Source organism: Pelodiscus sinensis, chromosome 4 (genome assembly GCF_049634645.1).
Source record: "Pelodiscus sinensis isolate JC-2024 chromosome 4, ASM4963464v1, whole genome shotgun sequence".
Lineage (NCBI taxonomy): Eukaryota > Metazoa > Chordata > Testudines > Trionychidae > Pelodiscus > Pelodiscus sinensis.
This window is the reverse complement of record NC_134714.1, coordinates 30,921,579-30,943,391: the sequence shown is the minus strand read 5'-3', so window position 1 is coordinate 30,943,391 and position 21,813 is coordinate 30,921,579. Positions and strand designations below refer to the sequence as shown.

At 40.4% G+C, this 21,813-nt stretch overlaps 1 protein-coding gene across 2 annotated transcripts in view; it reads right to left on the bottom strand.

Moving 5' to 3' along the window:
- TRIP11 (thyroid hormone receptor interactor 11) overlaps nt 1–21,813 on the bottom strand; it is an 83,640-nt gene that overhangs the window by 37,857 nt on the left and 23,970 nt on the right. Inside the window, exons 7-11 of one of the 2 annotated variants that reach the window (XM_075926705.1) lie at nt 19,501–19,866; nt 15,601–15,641; nt 11,024–11,119; nt 5,437–5,643; nt 1,299–4,325 (exon numbers count right to left, since the gene is read on the bottom strand). In XM_075926705.1, the coding sequence (XP_075782820.1) occupies nt 1,299–4,325; nt 5,437–5,643; nt 11,024–11,119; nt 15,601–15,641; nt 19,501–19,866 (3,737 nt within the window). The remainder of the gene's footprint in view (nt 1–1,298; nt 4,326–5,436; nt 5,644–11,023; nt 11,120–15,600; nt 15,642–19,500; nt 19,867–21,813) is intronic. The other variant, XM_014578874.3, reaches the window with a different exon arrangement.

The following is a 21,813-nucleotide window of genomic DNA, read 5'->3' as shown; positions in this document are numbered from 1 at the left end:
CAAAGGGCTTTGATGTCGGCAGGGGAGCGTCCAGACTCAGCTGTTTGTCCGCTCAGCGTGCTAGTCTGGACGCTCCTCTGCCGACATCAAAGCCCTTTGTCGGCAGCCCCGGTAAACCTCATCCCACGAGGAATAACGGGGCTGCTGACAAAGGGCTTTGATGTCGGCAGGGGAACGTCCAGACTAGCACGCTGAGCGGACAAACAGCAGATCAGTTGTTTGTCGGCTCAGCGCGGCAGCCATGTAAATTTAAATGAAGCCGCGATCATTTAAATTGCAGCTTCATTTGCATTTGCCAAAACAACAAATCTACATGGCTCCATCGACGGAGCCATGTAGTTTAGACGTACCCCTAGTCTTCAAGGAGCCACAGGTCTCCCCATTGTTTTTACTTTTTATGTAACTCAATACATTTTCAACATCTATGAAGAGTTGTGCTTTTTCAGAGAAATGGATTCCACTTAGATACAGAATGCTGAAAATCATGTCTAATAAATCGCAACTGCAGCTGGGGGGGGGGGGGGAGGGAAAGGCAACTAATTTTTTTTAAACTGCATCAGATCACTTTGAAATGATTTCTTTAAATGTTACTCTTGCGAGTAATACTGATGATCTTTGAAGACAAATATAGGTTTCTAAAAGATCCTTAACAGCACACTCACTAATCTTGCAACTGATCACTCAAAACTTTCAAGTTCATTCACTTCTGCTTTTAGTACCTCTTGTGATGTAGTGTCAGTACCTTGCTGGTTGCTATGCTTGGGCTATGGATGACCCTACTGGCCTCTGTCTGTAAGCACTGCCCAACAAGGGGGGGGGGGAGGGGGAGGAGCACCTTGAGGGCCCCCATGACAGTGACCGAACTGGTCCTACCAGTTAAGGGAAGGGACGGAACAAAGAAGTGAGTGTTGGGGAGGGGGGGGGGGGGGCGAAGAGGCAGTCTTTGGCTGGAACCATGAAGGAGACAGACTACGGAGGGGGCTGGGAGTCTCGGGGCCCAGGCACCCCGTCTCAAGGGTTCTGAGGCATCCAGGCCCTGACTCCTGTAGCCACATCACGTGTATGTTGTGCAGTATCCTGGAGAAGCAATAAACCCTCTCTATTCTACTGGCTGGCGGAGCCTGTTCTTGCTGCTACGGGGCTGCAGGATCGGGGGGGGGGGGGGAACTCTGACACGCCATCATACCTCTCCACACTGTATTTGTGAGAATTTACAGTCACATGCATGATTAAACATGTTTATATTTTCTCCATTAAATATTTATAACTACTGGGACAAATAAAACATTTTAAGATACCTGTTCTTTTTCTTTCAATAGTTTTTCAAAGGCAAGAGCCTTTTCTTTAATTGAGTGAGATTCAAATTCTCTCTCTCTTAACATCATTGAAAACTGCATGTTGGTCTCTTGTAATGCCCGGAATTCAGTTTCTTTCTCCTTGCATCTTGTCACTATTTTTTCATTTTCTTCTTTCAGCTTACAGATGTCCATTTCTAAAATTAGATTTCTTTCTTTAAGATTAGTGACAGCTTGTTTTAAAAGCTCATTTTCATTTTCTTTGTTACTAAGATTTTCACTTATAGAAAGTAACTGATCACTTTTAGATTTAATCAAGAGGTCTTTTTCCCTAAGTGATTTCTGGAAAACATCCAATTTTTCCTTTATCTGCCTCATCTCTGGATCAGTGTCTTTTTGTCCCTTTCTTTCCAACTCTGAAATTGCAGCCATAGAATCAGACAATCTTTGATTATTTTCCTTAAGAGTTCTTATAGTCATTTCTTTTTCTTGTAACATTTTTTTAAGTCGCTCCAATTCTTGTTGAAGGAGTTTGGATTCATCACTGACTATTTCAGGAGGAGTTCTGGTTGGAATGTCTGATGCGTGTGAAACAGAAGAAGCCATGAGTAAAGGTGGTGGTACCATATCAAGTTTTCCTAGAAGAAGATCCTTGGTATTATGAAGCTGTCCTATACTGTGCTGAACTTGTGCTAACTCCTGACTAAAACCTTTCATTTTTCTCTCATTCTGCTCATAACTCTGGATCAAACCATTGTAATCCATCTGTAACTTAGAACTGCTATCACTGTCAAGTGAAATTTGTGCCTGAAGCTTGTGTAGCTCCTCTTGGAGATGAGCTGACTCATGCTGCATGTTCTGGACTGTAGTCATTACTTGTTGCTTCCACTCTTCCATCTTCTTTACTTGTTGCTTTAATGTATCACGTTCTTGTAAAAGCTCCTCAAACTGATTACTGTTAACACCTCCTGATCCACTGTCAGTACCTACGTTGGATGTCTGTAGGACAGTCAATAAGGTTTGGCATTTCTGACTCAAGGCATCTATTTCAATATCCTTCTCTCGAATGATACGGGACAAATTCTGAATAGTTTCTCTAAACATATCTTGGCTGCTATTTTCAAACCTATTAGATAATTTTTGGTTGTCTTCTTGCAGCTTCATCAGAGCTGCTTCCTTAGCTGCTACCATATCCATGATTTTATGATACTCTGTTTTTAACTGACTGTTTTCTCTAGTCTTTTCACTTAAAACTGCCAGCACCTGTTCTCTTTCCATGGCATAGGCTTGTAGCTGCTGTTGAAGGTACAGAATATCCTGCCTATATGACGAAGAGGAAACACTTGCATGGAGAGCTTGTATCTCTAATTCTTTCTCTTGGATGATCTGAGTGAGTTTACCAACTTGATCTTTAGACAAGAGATCAATTTGTTGAGTTAAAGAAACATTCTTTTCATTCAGAAGCTTAATTTCCCTCTCTCTCTCTCTGATACCTTTTACTAGTCTTTCAATTTCAGACTTAGACAAGTCATGTTTTTCATTACCATTTTCACAATTTAGGGTCTGGACTTTGGTTTCTTGAAAGAGATCAGAGGAGTCCGTCTGAATGACTTGCCTTTCTGCGTGCAACTGAATTTTAATTTGTTCAATTGTTTCTTGCAAACTTTTAATTTCCTCATCTTTCTCCAAGAAAAGCTTTTCATGTGTGACATTCATTTGCTCATACTGAAATTTAGACTCATCTATTTCCCTTTTGTGCTCCTGCAAAGACTGTTGAAGTTGCACAGTTTTCCGATTTTGATCTTCAATTGTTTTTTTGTGAAGTTTTATCTCCTCCTCAAGATTGTTCTTTATTACGTGTAATTGTGTAATCTCACTTTCAAGTTCAGTAATATCATCAAGAGTTTTAGGCTCAGCAACAGGTGGAGATCTGCTTTGCTGGTCCTTTAGTCTTTCAATCTCTTCCTTCAGATGATTGTTTTCTTCTTTCATAGCTGCAAGACTTTTGTCTCTTTCTTCTAAATTTTGTCTTAAAATCTCATGCTTTTTGGAATCTTTAACGTATTCTTCAAGCTCCTGTTGCAATGCTAAAGCTCTATTTTTAAATTTTTCAACAAACACCTCTTTCTCTTTTATGAGTTCTGTCAATTGCTTTTGTCCTGCTAAGCTAGTTGTCAACATCTCTTTAGTTTCTTCATGATCGGCTTCCATCTGCTCAATGTTCCTTTTGAGTTCTGCTATCTCAAAGTCTCTCTCTTGATTGCATTGCACTAGACGCTCATGTTCAACCTGTAATTCAGTGATATTCATGTTATGTGCACTTGACAGTTCTTCAATGGTTTGTTCATATTTTTGAGCTTGTTCTAACAACCGCTTTTCAGTCTGTCTTAATTCAGTTTCCAATTGTCCTTTTTCCATCTTCAAAGCCTCTAATATAGTATCTTTTTCCAAGGAAACAGTCTCAGAAAAGGCTTCATGCAGCTGCTGTTTCAGTTCTTCACAGGCTGACAGAAGCTTTCCATTTTCTATTTTAAGATCACAAACTGATTTCTCCAAATTCTGATTGAGTTGTTTATTTTCTGAAATGTCTTTATTTAGTTTTGCAATTTCTGCTTCTCTTTCTTTAAGTGAATGATCTTGATAATTACTGTTAGATTCTTGGTTAATTATCTTTGTTAACTTATTCTGGGAAACAGAAAGTTCCTCTTCTTTTTGTTTCAGATTTTGCTTCAATTCTGAAATCTCCTTTTTATTATTTAAGTTACATTCTTGGGATTTCTTTAGTTGTTCTTCTAAATCCTTAATATTATGCTGAAACTGCTGATTACTTATATGCAAATCATTAAGTGCAGATGTACAGTGGTTCATTTTTAAATTTTGAGCTTCTAATTCCTTACTCATTTCCATCTTCTCAGCTTCTACTTCAGACACTTTCCTTCTTTCAAAATCTATGTCAAGTTTTAGCTGGGTGATGGTACTATCAGTTTTTGTATGCTGTTTTGATATTTGCTCTTTCAGGGTAATCATATGCTAAAATAAACAGAAACAAGCATTCATCAGGATAAAAGCAGAGCCAGGAAAAACAGAACTTTTATTCATTTAATCATCTGGATAGTTAAAGAATGTAAAGGAATTTTTAAAGGAGTTGATTAAGCAATTTAATATTTAAAAATATATATATATATTCCATCAAACCTACAGAATCACTCTCCAAAAGGGTAAGTTAAATGTAAAAGTAAAAAATGTCCAGGTTTTCTCAGGATAATTAAATTGACATACAGTAAACATCCATTTTAGCTGCATATGTTCAAATATTTCAAGCGAATATTTAGAGCCAGTTAATTTAATGCCTGAGTCACAAATAATTAAATGTTATTAGTGTGCATTCACATGAATACACAGATATAAATTAACATACAATCTCTACCACTGCAAGAAATGTTTATATTTATTTGAATTATACAAAACTTGATAAATTGGTATACCATGCCTACATAATACAGACCTTATCAGAATATCTGCAATTTAACTAGAGATTAATAATTTTATTAGAAGATATAGGAATATTTTTTCATTCCAGTCTTTATTAAAAAGCCTGTAAAAAACACCAGACACTGAAACTTTTTTAAACAAGTGGCCAAAACACAATGACATTAGCACACAATAGCAAAGACATATTTACTGAATATTCACTTTTCAATTGATAGCTTTTTTATAACATTTTTATGTTTAAAAAAAATCCAGTAATTAACTAAATGCACTGTCCTTTTGTGGACTTGGTTGAATGCCCCTCAAACAAGTTAGTTCTTTCTAAGAGCAGATAGCCTAATGTTTTCAGATACACCATAATAATTCATTTAACGATTTTGGTCTACACGATAGCTTAAGACATGAAGCCTTAATATAAAGGCTGTCACTACTTTTTTTTTTTAAACTGTTTCAAAATATGGTTCTTCATTAAACCCAACTCATGAGTTCTTATTTTTCTCATGTAATTATGATTTAGTGTAGAGAATTTATATTATACATATGCCATCTATATTTCATTTTAGTCTTTGGGAACCTATTAGATCCGTGAGCAAAGATTAACACGACACACGGAAAGTAAAGCAAGTCCTTTAATTCTTGACAATATTATTACCTGCATGGTTTCTTGATTCTGCTTGTCCAATTCTTCCAATTCTGCTGTTAGTGTTGCTCTTTCTGTAATACTTTCCTTGAGTTCATGCTCTTTCCTTGCCAAATCTTGCCTTAATTGATTTAATTCCAAGTGCTGATCTTTAGTAGCTGCAGACGTAATATCCTCATCTTTATGTTGTAAACTTGCCAGATTCTTCTGAATTTCTTCCTTGTATTAGACATAAATTGAATTTTATACTATTATTCAAGTTTCTTAAACACTAGTTTGAAAAGAGATTTTATATTTAGTCAACCAGAACAAAAGAGCAAGCCTTTTGGATACTAGGAAACACAAGTTTACTTGAGTTTTATCATTAAGCATTATTCAGTGTGAATAGGGTGCTTCATTAACATAAATTCATATATGTAAAAATATTTTCATCACAAGAATACCAGTACAACTTATAACTGTGCACAAAGAAGAATCATAGCATTCCCAAGAGAAATCGGTCCTAAGCTGGTGTAAACTGTCATAGTTGTATAATGGATATGTGTCCATGCAAAGTACAGGGGACCTTAGTTTTAAAGTCCTATCAAACACATTCAACTCTGACTACTATAGAATTAAGAATTCTATACAACCTTGCCAAAAGGAAAAAAGGTTACTCACTATGTACAGTAACTGGAGTTCATTGAAATATGTGTTCCTGAAGGTGCTCCACTGGAGATGTTGCAGCAGCACTCCTTGAGCCTTGGATCGGAACTATTCAGAAGCACTGCCGGTTGGGCCACACATGCGTTCCTCTCCATCTCACACAATGATGGGCATATGTATTTACCTCTGTGTGTTCCAACCACCCTAAGTTCCTTCTCTACAGCGGAGCTTATTTTAGAGCTCTGAGCAGAGGGGAGTAAAGTGGGTGGTGGAGCATCCATAGGGACACATATCTTGAAGAATATCTGCACATGGTGAATACCTTTTTCTTTTTCAAGTGGTGTCCCTCTGGATGCTTCACTAGTGATAGAAATGTAGCCGCGTTAGTCTGGGGTAGCTGAAGCAAAATGCAGGACAATGTAGCACTTTAAAGACTAACAAGATGGTTTATTAGATGATGAGCTTTCGTGGGCCAGACCCACTTCCTCAGATCCTTTTGATCTGAGGAAGTGGGTCTGGCCCACGAAAGCTCATCATCTAATAAACCATCTTGTTAGTCTTTAAAGTGCTACATTGTCCTGCATTTTGCTGGATGCTTCACTGTAGCTAACTACAAAGCCAGTGCCCATACACAGAAAGCCGGGGCTTCAAAATTATGTCCAGTAAGGAGGTAAGGAGTGTTTCTTAGTGGGGCTTTTGTTGCTGCAATATGAGTAATTGCATCATGTTCACCAAAAGTCTCTGTGCATCCCAAGTGGTCACTTGGCTAGCGTCAGTGATTAGCGCATTGTTGTATGGGGGTCCATACATAGGCCTTGGTTCAGTTCTGGATAACGCAGATGAGCAGAGAGTTGTCTGTGTTCCATATATGCAGGTAGAATGAAGTACTTTTCATCCATTCCCTCCTGGTGAGAAAGGGAGTTCTCAGCGGTGAAGGAGAGTAGGGTTGTGACTCTGAGAAAGAAGACAAGCTAAAGAAAGTTTGCTATAGAGGACCAGAGACTCAGGCATATCAGAGATGACCAGGTGTGCCTTTGCTACTTGAACTGCTGTGGAACAGGCAGGAGCATCATCAGCACCAGTGACTGTTTAGAAAGATACTGAGGGCGGAGTGCATTCTCTCATGCAGCCAGTAGATGGTATAGATCAGGGTCAGCAACCTTTTCAAACCAAGGAATCAAACTACATCCAAATTCAGAACAAGTGGTCAACAAAAAGAGCCATATATGAATGCTCATTTACATGACTGAAAATATACAACTTAATATTACTGGCAATTGACATAATGATTAATAACAAATGAAACATTGTACTCTCAGACTTTATTTAATGGGATTTCTGGTGCGGCATTCTTTTTGTATATTACTTTGAAGTTTACATCATAACTGGCCAAATCCAGCTTCATGCATGCATTCAGGCTGTCTTCTGTCAACCTTACGGTAGGGGGCTGGGGAGATTGGGGTGCAGGAAGTCTGGGTTGGTGTGTATGATGGACTCAGAGCAGAGGGTGTGGGTACATGATGGGCCCAGGGCACAAGGTTGGAGTATGGGGGAGGACGGGAAGGAGTATTATGGCAGGAAACTGCGGATGTGGGGGTATATGGGGCAGAGGCTTCAGATACAGGATGGGCTCAGGGTTGGGGTGTAGGTGTGTTATGACACTGTGGCCAGATGGGGGCTGGGCCCCAATTAGGGGCTTGTTGGCCAGGCTTAATTTTTAAATAAAGTGAAATATGTCCAACACAAAAGGCAAGGGAGCCACTGACCCATAGAAAAATCAGTTAGGGACCACACAAGTGAGAAGCAAAAAAACACAAAACAACCTCCCCCCCCAAAACTCCCAACTCTCACTAATGTGGTCTCCCCAAATGCCTTACTCCCATTATGCTCCAGGCCCAATGGTAGGGGGGAGAGGCAGGAAGGATTGAAGTTTTCTGGGGTTCCAGATTTAGTGGATTTTGTGGACTCCCTTAGACTCTGGGGTGAGGCAAAAAATGAGGGGTTAAGTGTGCAGAACAGAGCTGCCAGTGAGTGGGATAGGGATGGGGGTACAGGATCTGGGCAGGAGGTGGGGTGAAGGAAGGGATGAGGGTGTGAGTGGGAAGTAGGGTGTAGGAGCAGGCTGGAGGCAGCAGTATGTGCAGCTGCTTCTGGCTCCAGCTTCTTCCCCACAAGCTGAATCCTAGCAGGGAGACTCGGGGCTCTCTCCCGCATAGGAAGCCAACACTGGTGCTCCAATATTGTGGGGTGGCATGAAGCTGGAATGTCAGCTCAGGCTCCCTGCTGTTGGGGGAACATAAGGGAGCTGAGCTCAAGCAGCAAAAGAGCCGTATCTGGCTCCCTAGTAAGCCACAGGTTGCCAACCTCTGGTATAGATGGTTTACTTGATCTCAAGAGCTTGTTCAGTGCCAAGAATTTGGTCAGTGCCAGCACTGGTGTCGGTGCTGAAGCACCAAAGTTTTTCTTGGATGAGGCACTCAGTACTGTTTCAGAAGCTCTTGTACTATGCTTCTTGGTCTTGAGAAACAGCATGTCTGCTTATTTCAAGGTTCCTGAACTTCTGTTTAGCTCCACTATTGGAGGTACCCTGATGGTCATGGTCATAGGAGCTAAATCTCACTTCTGATGATGCTAAACCTACTCACCTTACAGAGAATGGATTTCTCTGAGGTAGTTCCTTGGCAAGTGAATTAGTGGCCCATTTCTTCCTCTCCTTCCCACTAAGATTGGATTTCCTCTTGGATGGCCACAGCAAGTAGAGGGGAGGAGGTCACTTGCTGACTGAACCTAGAGCGAGAGCCATGCCGGAGAGGTGAAAGGGCTGGCGTCCAGTAGCTGACCACAGACAGCTCTCCATGAAGAGAATTTCTATTCTGAGTTCACAGTCCTTTTGAGCTTGGGGTGTCAATTTGATGCAGTGAGAGCACTTCTGTGTGACGTGGCCCACACAGAGGCAGCAGCAGATGTACCATAGCTCACAGGAAAGGTAGCCAAAGGGCAGGGGAGAGGAAAGCTGGTGCGCATGGGGAGCCATGATTATACGTTTACTTGAATAAATGCTTTTTAGCATCCTTAATAACTACTAATGAGAGTTTCTCTTAAAGGTTAATGAGGTAGACGAATTCTCCAGATTCCATCACCAAAGGATGATTGAAAAACAACCTGAAGGCAGCTAGATCACACCACGCTAAGTGGCTCACAGCAGATGAGTGTGTGTGGCCCAACTGGCACTGCTACTGAAGATCTGTGATTCCAGGTGCAGGGAAATCACACCACATACAATGAAGTACGCATAGGGACATTTCTTGAAGAAGAAACTAAATTTCCAAGGAGACCAGGTATTTCAACTTGATGCTTTGAATACTATGCCATTTCTCTGATTTAACAATTTTTTTACTAAAGAATATGAAGACTTTGGATCTCTTATATAGTATCAAAATGTTGTAATTCTGGGTGGGGGAAGGGATGCACGGTGTGACTATAACAGCAAACAGAATTTGGAGGCCACAATGCAATGCTAAGGGGACTCATATTTAACCAAGCATTGACAGATATTGATGGGAACACTATAGCTATAAAGCTAGTAATTCAGAGATTATTTTTCCTTATATTAAAAATGAGGTAACATAGTATCAACACAATTCTGTAAAATGGTTAATATTAGAATTCAAAACACATCAGCTCCTATGATATAGTATTCATCAAGTAAACAAAAAGTGCAAAACAACAAGTGGTCTGGTAACACATTATAGACTAACGAAACATGTAGATGGTATCATGAGCTTTCGCGGGCACAGCCCACTTCTTCAGGTGACCAGAGTAATGAGTTGGGGATATGAAAACTTGAAATAAATAGGAGAGGAGAAGGGGAGGGGAGGAGGGAGAGAAAGAAACATTACTGTACATCCAGTAATTTGATCTATGCCATCAAATGCCAGCAGTGCCCCACTGCTATATATATTGGACATACTGGATGGTCTCTGCGGGAAAGAATCAATGGACACAAATTGGATATACATAAAGGGAATAAACAGAAGCCTGGTGAGCATTTCAGCTTGCCTAACCACAGTCTGACAGACCTGCAAGTAGCTGTCTTGTCACAAACCAGCTCTACAAGCCAAATACACAGAGAAGCCCTGGAATCCCAGTTCATCCACAAATTCAATTCACATGCTAATGGACTCAATTGTGATATGGGCTCCTGAGGACTCTACCTACTTAATAACCACTGAAGGTGCTAACAGCTCCCTGAGTGGTATCCTTCCTGTTTTAGGAATCTATCTATTGACTATGATTTTTATCTGCTTAGGTTTAAGTACCCATTCTCCAGATACTTAATGATGCTCTGTCTCCCACCTCCCTCCCTTTTTCTCTCTCTTCCCCCTCTCCTATTTAAAGTTTTCATATCCCCAACTCATAACTCTGGACATCTGAAGAAGTAGGCGGTGCCCACGAAAGCTCATGATACCATCTACATGTTTCGTTAGTCTATAAAGTGTTACCAGACCATTTGATGTTGTTTTTCTGTAACAGACTAACTTGGCTACCCCCTAAAGCTCCAAAAAGTGAAAAGGGTGGCTCTTTCCCTCACAATATGTCAGTGGGATGTACTTTCAAGCACTAGTGACAAACAACATTCAGAATCAAATATTTTAATGTGGACCTTTAATTGAAATTTTGTTTAATTTTGAGATGGGACTGAATTTTCTTGAGATTCTTATAAAACCAGAGAAATAAAAAACCCCACCAGAAGTCCAACATCTTCATGGAAATACCTTAATGAACAAAGTCAAATTTTCTAAGCAGAGTTAAGGCTGGCCTGAAAACTTTAAATAGGATGGTATATGTGTACAAGTATACAGTACTCACACAATATGTCCGTTAATACTCTTCTTACACTACAGTAAACATATATACAAAACTAAAACTATAAATGGTCAATTAACTAACAAACCCTTTCTTTTCCTAGTTTATGATTTTTTGCTTTTAGAATGTGTGTATCTGTTTTAACCTTTAGGCCATCTTCTCCTGCACCAATAAAACTGCCAGCCTATAAAAACAGTTGATGTATCTGATAATTTTGTTTCTTACAAATTCACATCAAAGTATCAAAACAAAAACATCTGCAAGAATTCTATAATATTTTATAATTTTGTATAGAGGAGCATGTAAGAATGAGACAAACTATTTTTAAAAGTGGTAATACGGATACTATAATATATTATCACAAAGTCTACATATGATTTTTAGGTGGTCTTCACCACTTAATTAAAAATAAGTTATACACTGTATTAGACTGAACAATAATCTGTTAGAGGGAGTACAACAGTTCTAACTACTAGAGTGTATGAGTTTCTCATAGCAGACTAAATATGTTTTCCCTATCTCTTCTACATCTAATCTACAGATATAAAAAAAGGTTTAAAAACATTAACCACGTAACAATTAAAAATCCTAGCAGTTAAACAGTTGACCATTCTTGGGGATCTACAGCTGGATGGGACTAGGGAGGGAAGGATAGTGAGTGGTGCCCCGCACTGCTCCTGGGTAGCCGGTTACTGCCCTGTACTACAGGCGCTATAGTAAAGGAGACCACAGCATGGAGCAGCAGGCGGCTCCCTGGGATCAGGGCCGACAGTCGGAAGTGTGGAGCTGGAAGAGCCCACAGTGCTTAAAAGCTAGGACTTATCAACCAGCTTCCGGCTGCTGGCCCCGTTCCCGGGAGCTGGCTGTGTTGCAGGAGTTTAATGGTAATGGAAACCTATAAACTGATGTTTCGTTTAACCAGTTAAACCAAAACTCTTACATTTCTAATCCAATCATGAAATCATTACCCTAATGTTATTTCCTTGATTATCACAAGGAAAATAAAAAAAGCTTTAAAACTGTTCAATTCAAAACACGTAATTGCAATAGAAGGCTTTCCCTTACACTTACATTAAGGAGACAGAATTGGGAGCAAGACCTGTCAGGATAAAAAGAGGAAAAACAAGTGTGTCATGGGAGGAATCAACTATGTACCACCCAATCAGGAAGAAGAGGTGGATGAGGCTTTGTTAAACAAAATAATAAAAAAAACACAGGAACTGATGGTAATGGGGGACAACTGCTCAGATATCTATTAGAAAAATAATACACCAAGACACAGATTATCCAACAAATTCTTGGAATGAACTGGCTACAACTTATTACAGGACATGGAGAAAGAGAATAAGGAAGAAGCTATTCTGGATTTGGTTGTGACAAAAAAGGGAATAACTTGGAGAATCTGAAGATGGAAGGCAACTTGAATGAAAATTATCATGAAATGATAAAATGAAGGAGCCTAAGGAATGAGAGGAGGGAAAATAGCAAAATAAAGACAATGGATTTGAAGGGAGACTTTAAATAAAAATAGATCTGTATGAATGTACTGTTAATGTACTTAAGTACATAAGTGTATGTAAGTACCGTATATACTCGAGTATAAGCCGAGTTTTTCAGCACATTCTTTGTGCTGAAAAATGCCCCCCCTCGGCTTATACTTGAGTCAGCGTCTCGAGAACTGAGGCGGGCGGGCTCAGCGCGTCTCTGCCGCCGGCCGGGTCTAGCCGCGTGAGCCCGGAGCTCCGGCCCCGGTAACCGAGGCGCTCGGGGCGGGGGGCACTGCCGGGAGCGGGCTGGGCTCCGTGTGTCGGGGGCCGTCGCTGCGCGGGGCGCTCGGAGCCTCTGCCGGCCGCTTGGGTTGCGGCTGCTCGGGGGTTCCTTGTTAAGAACACAGAGGCAGACCCGGTGAGTGTCTGAAGTCTTCTCCTCTGGCTCATCATGAGATGTCATGGCAGAGCTGATTCAGAGCCTGCAGATGATAAAGACTGTAGCTGCTTGCCTTCTCCGTGCTGGAGACCCTGGCTGTATGTCAGCTACCAATGCCAGTTTAAGGCTTTGATCCTACTCGTCAATGCCATGGATGGATCAAGCCCCAGCTACTTCAAAGACCAAACAGTGGCATATAAAGCCCCACAAGGGCTGTGCTGTTCTGGGAAAATGCACATCATAAGACCAGGATGGAAGCTGGGGACAAAGCATTCTCAGTGGGAGTTAACACCTCCCCTGCTTAGTGAAAATCCCACTAGATGCCTATTTGCAACTTTTACATGCCTAAAATACCTTTGAAAATCTGGCCCCTGGATACTCTGGTGGTGGGTGGCCATATAAAGCATAATGTGGGGCTGATAGCATGCGTCTGTTCCCGTGTGTGACTGGTGCTGGCGCTGGGCGCTTTCTTGCAGGCGGCCCTTCAGGGGCTCATTGGAAATAAGGGATAAGCCTTTCGGAAAAGGCTTTATTTTCCACAAGATCAGAGTCTAGACTGGCGCTTTTCTCCAGCAAAACTCCGTGTCGAAAAAAAGCGATAGCCATTTTTATGCTAATGAAGCGGGAGAGATTTAAATCCCTGCTTCATTAGCAATTGCGATACGTCTAATTTACATCCCTTTTACGAAAAAGGGATGTAGTCTAGATGTAGCCCAACAGTGGAGCATTCACGGGGACATCACTCGAAGAAGAACTATAGACTAGATAAATCTACTATAATATGGGTGTATAATTGGCTGGAAAACCGTATTCAGAGTAGGGATATAATAGTATAGTTGATTAACTGATAAGCAAAAGCTTATAGGTTAATGCAATAGACTACACGCATTACCCCCCTTCACGACCCCAATTGCCAGGACATTTTTTTAGACCAACATTTGTCTATTGGGGTATTAGAGCATAAGCTTTCAAGAGCTGCATATCACTTCCTCAGATGCTGATGTTCGGGACAATACTGATGTACAGCATCTAAGGCAGTGAGTTGTAGCTCAGAAAAGCTTATGCTCTAATACTCCAATAAATGTGTTAGTCTTTGATGTGTCACTGGACTCCTTGTTGTTGCTAAAACACACTAACACAACTATTTCTCAGATGCTTTAGGAAAAAATACTACAGAAAAGGATCTGGGTGTTATAGTGGACCACAAATTAAAAACAAGTCAGTAATAGACTAATGTTGCAAAAAAACAACCAACAAATAACCAGCATTCTGGGATGTATTATGATTCTTGTAAGCAAAATTAGAAGTAATTCTTCCACTTTACTCAGCATTGGTAAGACCTTAACTAGAGAACTGTGTTCAGATCTAGACACCCTATTTCAGGAAAAAGATGGAAAAATTGGAAAAAGTCCAGAAGAGGCAACAGAAATGATTAAAGGTCTAAGAAACACGATGTATAAGTAAAGATTTAAAAAACTGGGTGTGTTTAGTCTGGAGAAGACTAGACTGAGGAACAACAAAATAACGAACTTCAACTACCTAAAAGGTTAGAAAGGGGAAGGGGATTAATTGTTCTCTTTAACCATGGAGGACAGGCCAAGAGGTAATGAATTTAAGATGCAGCAAAGGAGAGTTAGTTTAGACTAGTGGTCTCCAACCTTTTTAAGCACAAGATCACTTATTGAATTTAAGTACAATCCAAGATCTACCTCAAACTCAAATACTCTTGCCCCACCTCCTTTGTGCTCCTTGCTCTGCCTCTCTCTGAGGCTCTGTCCTGACTCACTCCATTCTCCCTCCCTCCTCCACCTTCACTCATTTTCACCAGGCTCAGGCAGAGGGTTGGGGTGCAGGTTCTGGTCTTGGGTTAAGGGATTTAGAGTGTGAGGGCTCTGAGCTGAGCTTGGGGCAGGCAGTTGAGTTGCAGGAGGAGGGTTCTAGGGGCAGGCTCTGGGAGGGTGTTTGGATGCATGGGGACTCAGGGTTAGGGCAGGGGCTTGAGGTATAGGAGGCGGTTCATGACTTTGGGTATGAGTTCAGGATTTGGACTCCAGCTGGGCACTGCTTACCTCAGGTGGCTCCTGGGTGATGGTGCAGTGGGGCTAAGGCAGGTTCACCCCTGCCCTGGCCCTGCACCACTCCCAAAAGCAGCCAAGAAACTTGCTCTATCCCTAGTCCTGTTGTGTCCCCCTCTCTGCTCTGTGGAGAAAGGATACAGAGTGGGACAAGAGGGCTTCATGACATTAGCACCCCTCCTGTCCCTCTGCTGCCCTGCATCGCAAACAGGAGGCTTCTGGGGGAAACAGCGCCAAAGCAAAAGGCCAAAGAGGCGCAGCCATGAGAGAAGGAGCAAATGAAGTGCAAGAACTTCATAGCCTCTTTGCCAACCCAGTCAGGATCACCTGTAAGAGACTCCAAGATCTACCAGTAGATCCCGATCTACTGGTTGGTGACCATGGGTTTAGACTTTAGGAAAAGCTTCCTAACTATAAGGGCAGTTAAACACTGGAATAAATCACGTAGGAGATTGTGGGATCTCCATCATTGGAAGTATTTAAGAACAGGTTAGACAAATGCCTGTTAGAAATATTCTAGATAATAATTAGGCTTATGGCAATGTAGGACACTGGACTAGATGACTTATCAAGGTCCCTTCGAGTCCTTTATTTGCATGATTATATAATTAACATGCATTCTCACTATTATGACTTCAGTGTTGATATTTCAAAATCAGTTTACCTGATGTAGGGTATTAAGTCTCATTATTTCTTTTTCTGCATCTGTAAAAACAGCAACAAAATTAAATTATATTTCTTTTGACAACCAAAATATTAGATCATTTAAATGGCTATACAGATCAAGCAGAAAAATCCTATAGCCCTAAAACCAAATTAATGTCTACAAGCAATACTGGGAAAAATCCATAATGTAATAACACAACAGTATGATTCAGGTTTCATCACTACTCATCTTGATTCACCCAATGGTGTTAGAATACAAAGTTACAGCCACAGTCCATCAGCAGTTATTGAATTTTTGCTTTGAATGACTAAGTACTTAAGATTTATTTAAAACACTAAGAAATATTGTTCAGGAGAAAATGATTAAATATTTGACCACAACACACATGCTGCCTAAAAATCACAAATAAGCATCTGTAAATCACTCCTATAATATTAAGAAACAATTCATTCTAAAGGAAAAATATTCTTTTAAATGTAACTCCTACTGAGTTTTTATAGCAGTTACAAGTAAAAGCATATGCTTCTGTTATTTCTAAGTGAATATTACTGTGAGAAATTAATGGCTAACAGTCTTGTTTTCAGACCAATTCCCTCAAAAGAAACCACAAGAAGTCCGATGTAAAAAAAGGTTAGGGGGCAAGAAACATTACGAAGTTCATTTCACTGTCTTGACTGGATTCTCCAGTTAGGAAAAAATACGGAGTTCTGACCCTGTGCTCTGCTGTTCTCTGGGAAACTATTGCAGAAGCTCCTGGCTGAACGATCATGTTGCCAGGGACTTCTTAGAATCCCCTGAATGGTAGCTTCTATAAAATTGATGTGGCTTAGGCAGTATTAACGCTGGAGCATATATACTTTTTTTGTGGAGGAAGGAGGGGGCTGCAGCCCTCCCTTTCATACTTGGTAATCTGGACCTGCAGGCCTCTCTGTGGATTCTTTGGGAAAAAGCAAATAATGCTGCAGATGGGAAGATCCATACTCAGAGGTGCTCTACAGTATACCATTCATAGCCCTAGGTTTGCTGGAGCAAGAGAAGAAAAACAAGACATAGTAAAAATAATAAATGGTCTGGTAGCACAGTATAGACTAACAAGGGCGATGTCATGCTAGGAGTCTTCTACAGGCCACTACCCAGGTGGAAGAGACTTTTTTTAAACAACTAACAAAATCATCCAAAGCCCAAGTTTTGGTGGTGATGGGGGATTTTAACTATCCAGCTCTATGATGGGAAAACAACAGAGCAGGGTACAGACTATCCAACAAGTTCTAGGACTGCATTGGAGACAACTTTTTATTTCAGAAGGTTGAAAAAGCTACAGGGGGGAAACTGTTCTAGATTTGATTTTAACAAATAGGGAGGAACTGGTTGAGAATTTGAAAGTGGAAGGCAGCTTGGATGAAAGCAATCACGAAATCATACAGTTCACAATTCTAAGGAAGAGTAGAAGGGAGAACAGCAAATTAGAGACAATGGATTTCACGAAGGCAGATTTTGGTAAGCTCAGAGAGCTGATTGAAAAACTACCTAAGGGACATTGTTAAAGGCCCAAAAGCAAGGCATTCCGCTGCGTAGGAAAGATAGAAAATATGGCAAAAGACCACCTTGGCTTAACCACGAGATCTTGCATGATCTAAAAATAAAAATTTTTAGAGTCCTATAAAAATGGAAACTAGGACAAATTACAAAGAATGAATATAGGCAAACAACACAGGAATGCAGGGACAAAATCAGAAAGGCAAAGGCACAAAATGAGCTCAAACTAGCTACAGGAATAAAGGGAAACAAGACGACATTTTATAAATACATTAGAAGCAAGAGGAAGACCAAGGACAGGGTAAGCCCACTGCTCAGTGAGGAGGGAGAAACAGTAACAGGAAACTTGGAAATGGCAGAGATGCTTAATGACTTCTTTGTTTTGGTCTTCACCGAGAAGTCTGAAGGAATGCCTAACATAGTGAATGCTAGTGGGAAGGGGGTAGGTTTAGAAGATAAAATAAAAAGAGAACAAGTTAAAAGTCACCTAGAAAAGTTAGATGCCTGCAAGTTACCAGGGCCTGATTAAATGTATCCTAGGATACTCAAGGAGCTGATAGAGGAGATATCTGAGCCTCTAGCTATCATCTTTGGAAAATCATGGAGACAGGAGAGATTCCAGAAGACTGGAAAAGGGCAAATATAGTGCCCATCTATAAAAAGGGAAATAAGAACAACCCAGGAAACTACAGACCAGTTAGGGATCTAGGGGTTAGAGTGGACCACAAGCTAAATATGAGTCAACAGTGTGATGCTGTTGCAAAAAAAGCAAACATGATTCTGGGATGCATTAACAGGTGTGTTGTGAGCAAGACACGAGAAGTCATTCTTCCACTCTACTCTGCACTGGTTAGGCCTCAATTGGAGTACTGTGTCCAGTTCTGGGCACCGCATTTCAAGAAAGACGTGGAGAAATTAGAGAGGGTCCAGAGAAGAACAAGAATGATTAAAGGTCTAGAGAACATGACCTATGAAGGAAGGCTGAAAGAATTGGGTTTGTTTAGTTTAGAAGAGAGAAGATTGAGGGGGGACATGATAGCAGTTGTCAGGTAATTAAAGGGGAGGAGGAAGAAAACTTGCTCATCTTGGCCTCTGAGGCTAGAACAAGAAGCAATGGGCTTAAACTGCAGCAAGGGAGGTTTAGGTTGGACATTAGAAAAAAGTTCCTAACTGTCAGGGTGGTCAAACACTGGAATAAATTGCCCAGGGAGGTTGTGGACTCCCCATCTCTAGAGATATTTAAGAGTAGGTTAGATAAATGTCTATCAGGGATGGTCTAGTCAGTACTGGGTCCTGCCATGAGGGCAGGGGACTGGACTCGATGACTTCTCAAGGTCCTTTCCAGTCCTAGTATTCTATGATTATATGAAAACTTGTAGATGGTATCATGAGCTTTTGTGGGCACAGCCCACTTCTTCAGAAGACTAGAAGAAGTGCCCACAAAAGCTCATGATACCATCTACATATTTTGTTAATCTATAAAGTGCAACCAGACCATTTGTTGTTTTAAGTTTATTCTGTACAAACTAACTCAGCTACCCCCTGAAGCTTCCAAGACACAGTAAGACAGCAAATGATAATGGAAGACAAACCAAACCAGCAGGAAAGCTCATTTATCCATGAGCCATGACATAAGGATAAAATTGTCATCTTTAGCTTCTCTTCTTTCCAACATAAATCATAGTATTTTCTGTAACATTTAAGACCTGTCATAACATTTGTCAATCTCTCTTTACACATTCTGATCTTAGCTGTATCTTTACAGAGTGATGCAACCAATATTTGAAATAATCCCAGTACAATCAGCATTACTATTTTAGTCTTTCAACAGAACAGAGAACCAAAATTTCTGCTAGGCCATAAGCAGGGATCTTCACTAAGCTATCCAAAGACTTCTATTTCACTTTTGGGCCTGTCTACATGACAGAGAAAATCTTCTGGGGTTCGAATTAGCAGGTCTAGTGAATTGGTAGTCTAGTGAAGAGATGCTAACACAAATAGAAAGGATCCTCCCGTCAGCACCGGTAGTCCTGCTCCTCGCAAGGAGCATGTGCTCTCGTCAACTTCCTGCTGTGTGGACCTCACTAAAACACAATTTAAGATACCTGAACTCCAGCTATGTAATTAATGTAGCTGGAGTTGCGTATATTATGTCAACTAAGCCTTTCAGAGTAGTGCCAAGGTAGTTCTTTCAGATCTTGTTTGAGCTGATCATTTCAGGTGTAAACAGTTTTCTAAGATGGCTCTATTCATAGTTATCACAATCTCATATTTAATCACACTTCTTTTCCTAAAATTGCTTCTATTTTTAAAAGTGTAAAATCTTTCAGATAGGATCTGAAAACTTCAATTGCTTCCTACCCAACAGTGCTTGTTGGAGTCGGAGCACTTCTTCCTCTGATGATGTCATCGGTGGGAGTTTTTTCCCCTGTTCTTTCAGAAGGGTCTCCTGTTCTGTCACAAAATTCTGAAGCTTAATAAACTCAGATTTCAGTCTTTGATATTCTTGTGTTATTTGGCTCTTTTCCACCTTTACCAGTTCTCTCTCATTCAGCAGGATTTGGTTCTCATTTTCTACAGAGGACAATTTCTGATTGAAATTTTTTATTTTATCCTCCAGTTCCTTCATAGCCTGCGTGTCCTCTAGTTTTTCAGTTTGTAGTATTTGAATATTCTTTTGTAGTTCGCTAATATTAGAATAATCACTGATGTCAATGCCTGCCCCACCTAGAAAAGCACAAGAGATTGAGTTTATATTAGTAACCAAAGTCAGCATTACAGAATTTTCTCCTGGAACAGGTACCAAGAATTTTTATTTTTGAAAGGTTGACAATGTTAAGCAATAACTTTAGTGAAATGGGGGTACTCACTTCATCTACAGAAAATGAGACACACATTTACAAGAACAAATGTTTGAAGTATATCAAGATATGCAATTTGCTTTGGAAGAGATATACCCCACATCTTTCATTGACAACTATAAAATGGCAATTTTTAAACAAGTGAAGTAAGGCAGACATGGTTCTAATCACTAAATTAAAAAATGACTAATGGGGGAAAAATCAAATATAATAAATATTAAAAAATAAAGTTGTATAGTCAGTCCTTCATATGTTCCTAAAACTATTTGGCTGTTAGCCTACCAGGTTCATTCTGGATCAAAGGACACTAGGTTTGTGATTTGTTATTTTAATGTACCATAATTAATGAATGGCTGTCAGAGGTTATAATAATATGTATATTTCAAATGTACTCATTTTAGTGAATTTTAAATGCTCAGGATTGTGGCTTGAAAATGGCAATTAGTACAAATTTATTAGATTAATTTTAAGCTGCTGTAATAATTAAAGAATGTTTTGATTGCAATCATAATTTCTATAGACCACACAACATTTAAATTCTCATTACATTTTACTTTGTCATACTATATAGCAGGGGTGGGCAAGATCCGACACACCAAGCCACCCTAAGTGCACAAAGTCTCCTCCCTCTGCCAGGTATGTGCAGTGCCTAGAGAGAACCACCCCTTTCCACCTGAGACCCCGCCTATTCTACCTATCAAAATTCGTGAAGTGGCTCCCCTGTAAAAATTATTGCCCACCCCTGCTATGCTAAACTAAATCCTAATATTTATAATTCAATATACAATCAACAGAAATGAATTTTCCTTTTAAGATTGAAATTAAAAGTGTTGCTTGCCTACCATAGACAGGAAGATAGTTTTCTTGTAGAACAATGTATCAGACTTTCAACATAAAAGTCATGTTCAACAGAAATTTGGCTTTTATGGGCACCAGATATTATGTCCCTGAAATTTTAGGAGCCTTCATATAGTTCGCACAACTTAAAATGCAAATTATTTATACAAATTACAGAGCTCAAGGCAGAAAGCCAAAATGTAGATAGAAGCTGTTAAAAGATACGTTGCTTGTCCATTCACAATTATGTAGACGCTTTGAAAACAAGAATCTCCAGGATCTGCATCCAGATGATCCCAGACAGGAAAAATTAACAAGGATATGGTCATAGGTGACTAAGAAGTGTGAGAAGTATTTTGTCTTATAGCTGAATCATGATGCAAGAGATGTGTGGCTCATAAGGATGTTAAAGATCAGTTACTTGCCTAAATGTGTAGTCAATACAATTTGTATGGACTACATGATTAGTCGATAAGGGGTCCACTCTGCAAAGCTGCAGTAGCTCCCAGAGCCAGCTCGAACTACGACTGAGCTGTCCCAGCTCGTGCCAGCTCCAGGATTGCTGCGCCTCTGTATTTTAAATATAGTAAGAGCCAAATGGCCAGCCTCAGCTGTCATGAACAGAGGCTGCTCTGACAGCAGCCCCGCTCCATGGCCAGCCCTGGCTCCCTCCCTACCTCACCCCCGTCACAACAGCCTCCCTTATCCTGCCCCCTCTATCAGAGGCAGCAAAGGGGAGGCAGGCAGCACTGTGGAGACAGTACTGGTGGGAACCCGCTTTTAAGTCAGCTTTCCCCAGCACCGACCTCTGTTCTCCCCTGCTTGTTGCCTCTCATACAGAGGAAGAGAGGCAGGGGAAGAAGCAAGTAGTCATGTACTCTACTCAAGTATCTGATAAGCATAAGCTTATGCTTATTGAGTAATTGAGTACTTGCTTACATCCCTAGTGGCTTATGCCTTTGACTTTATCCAAGAC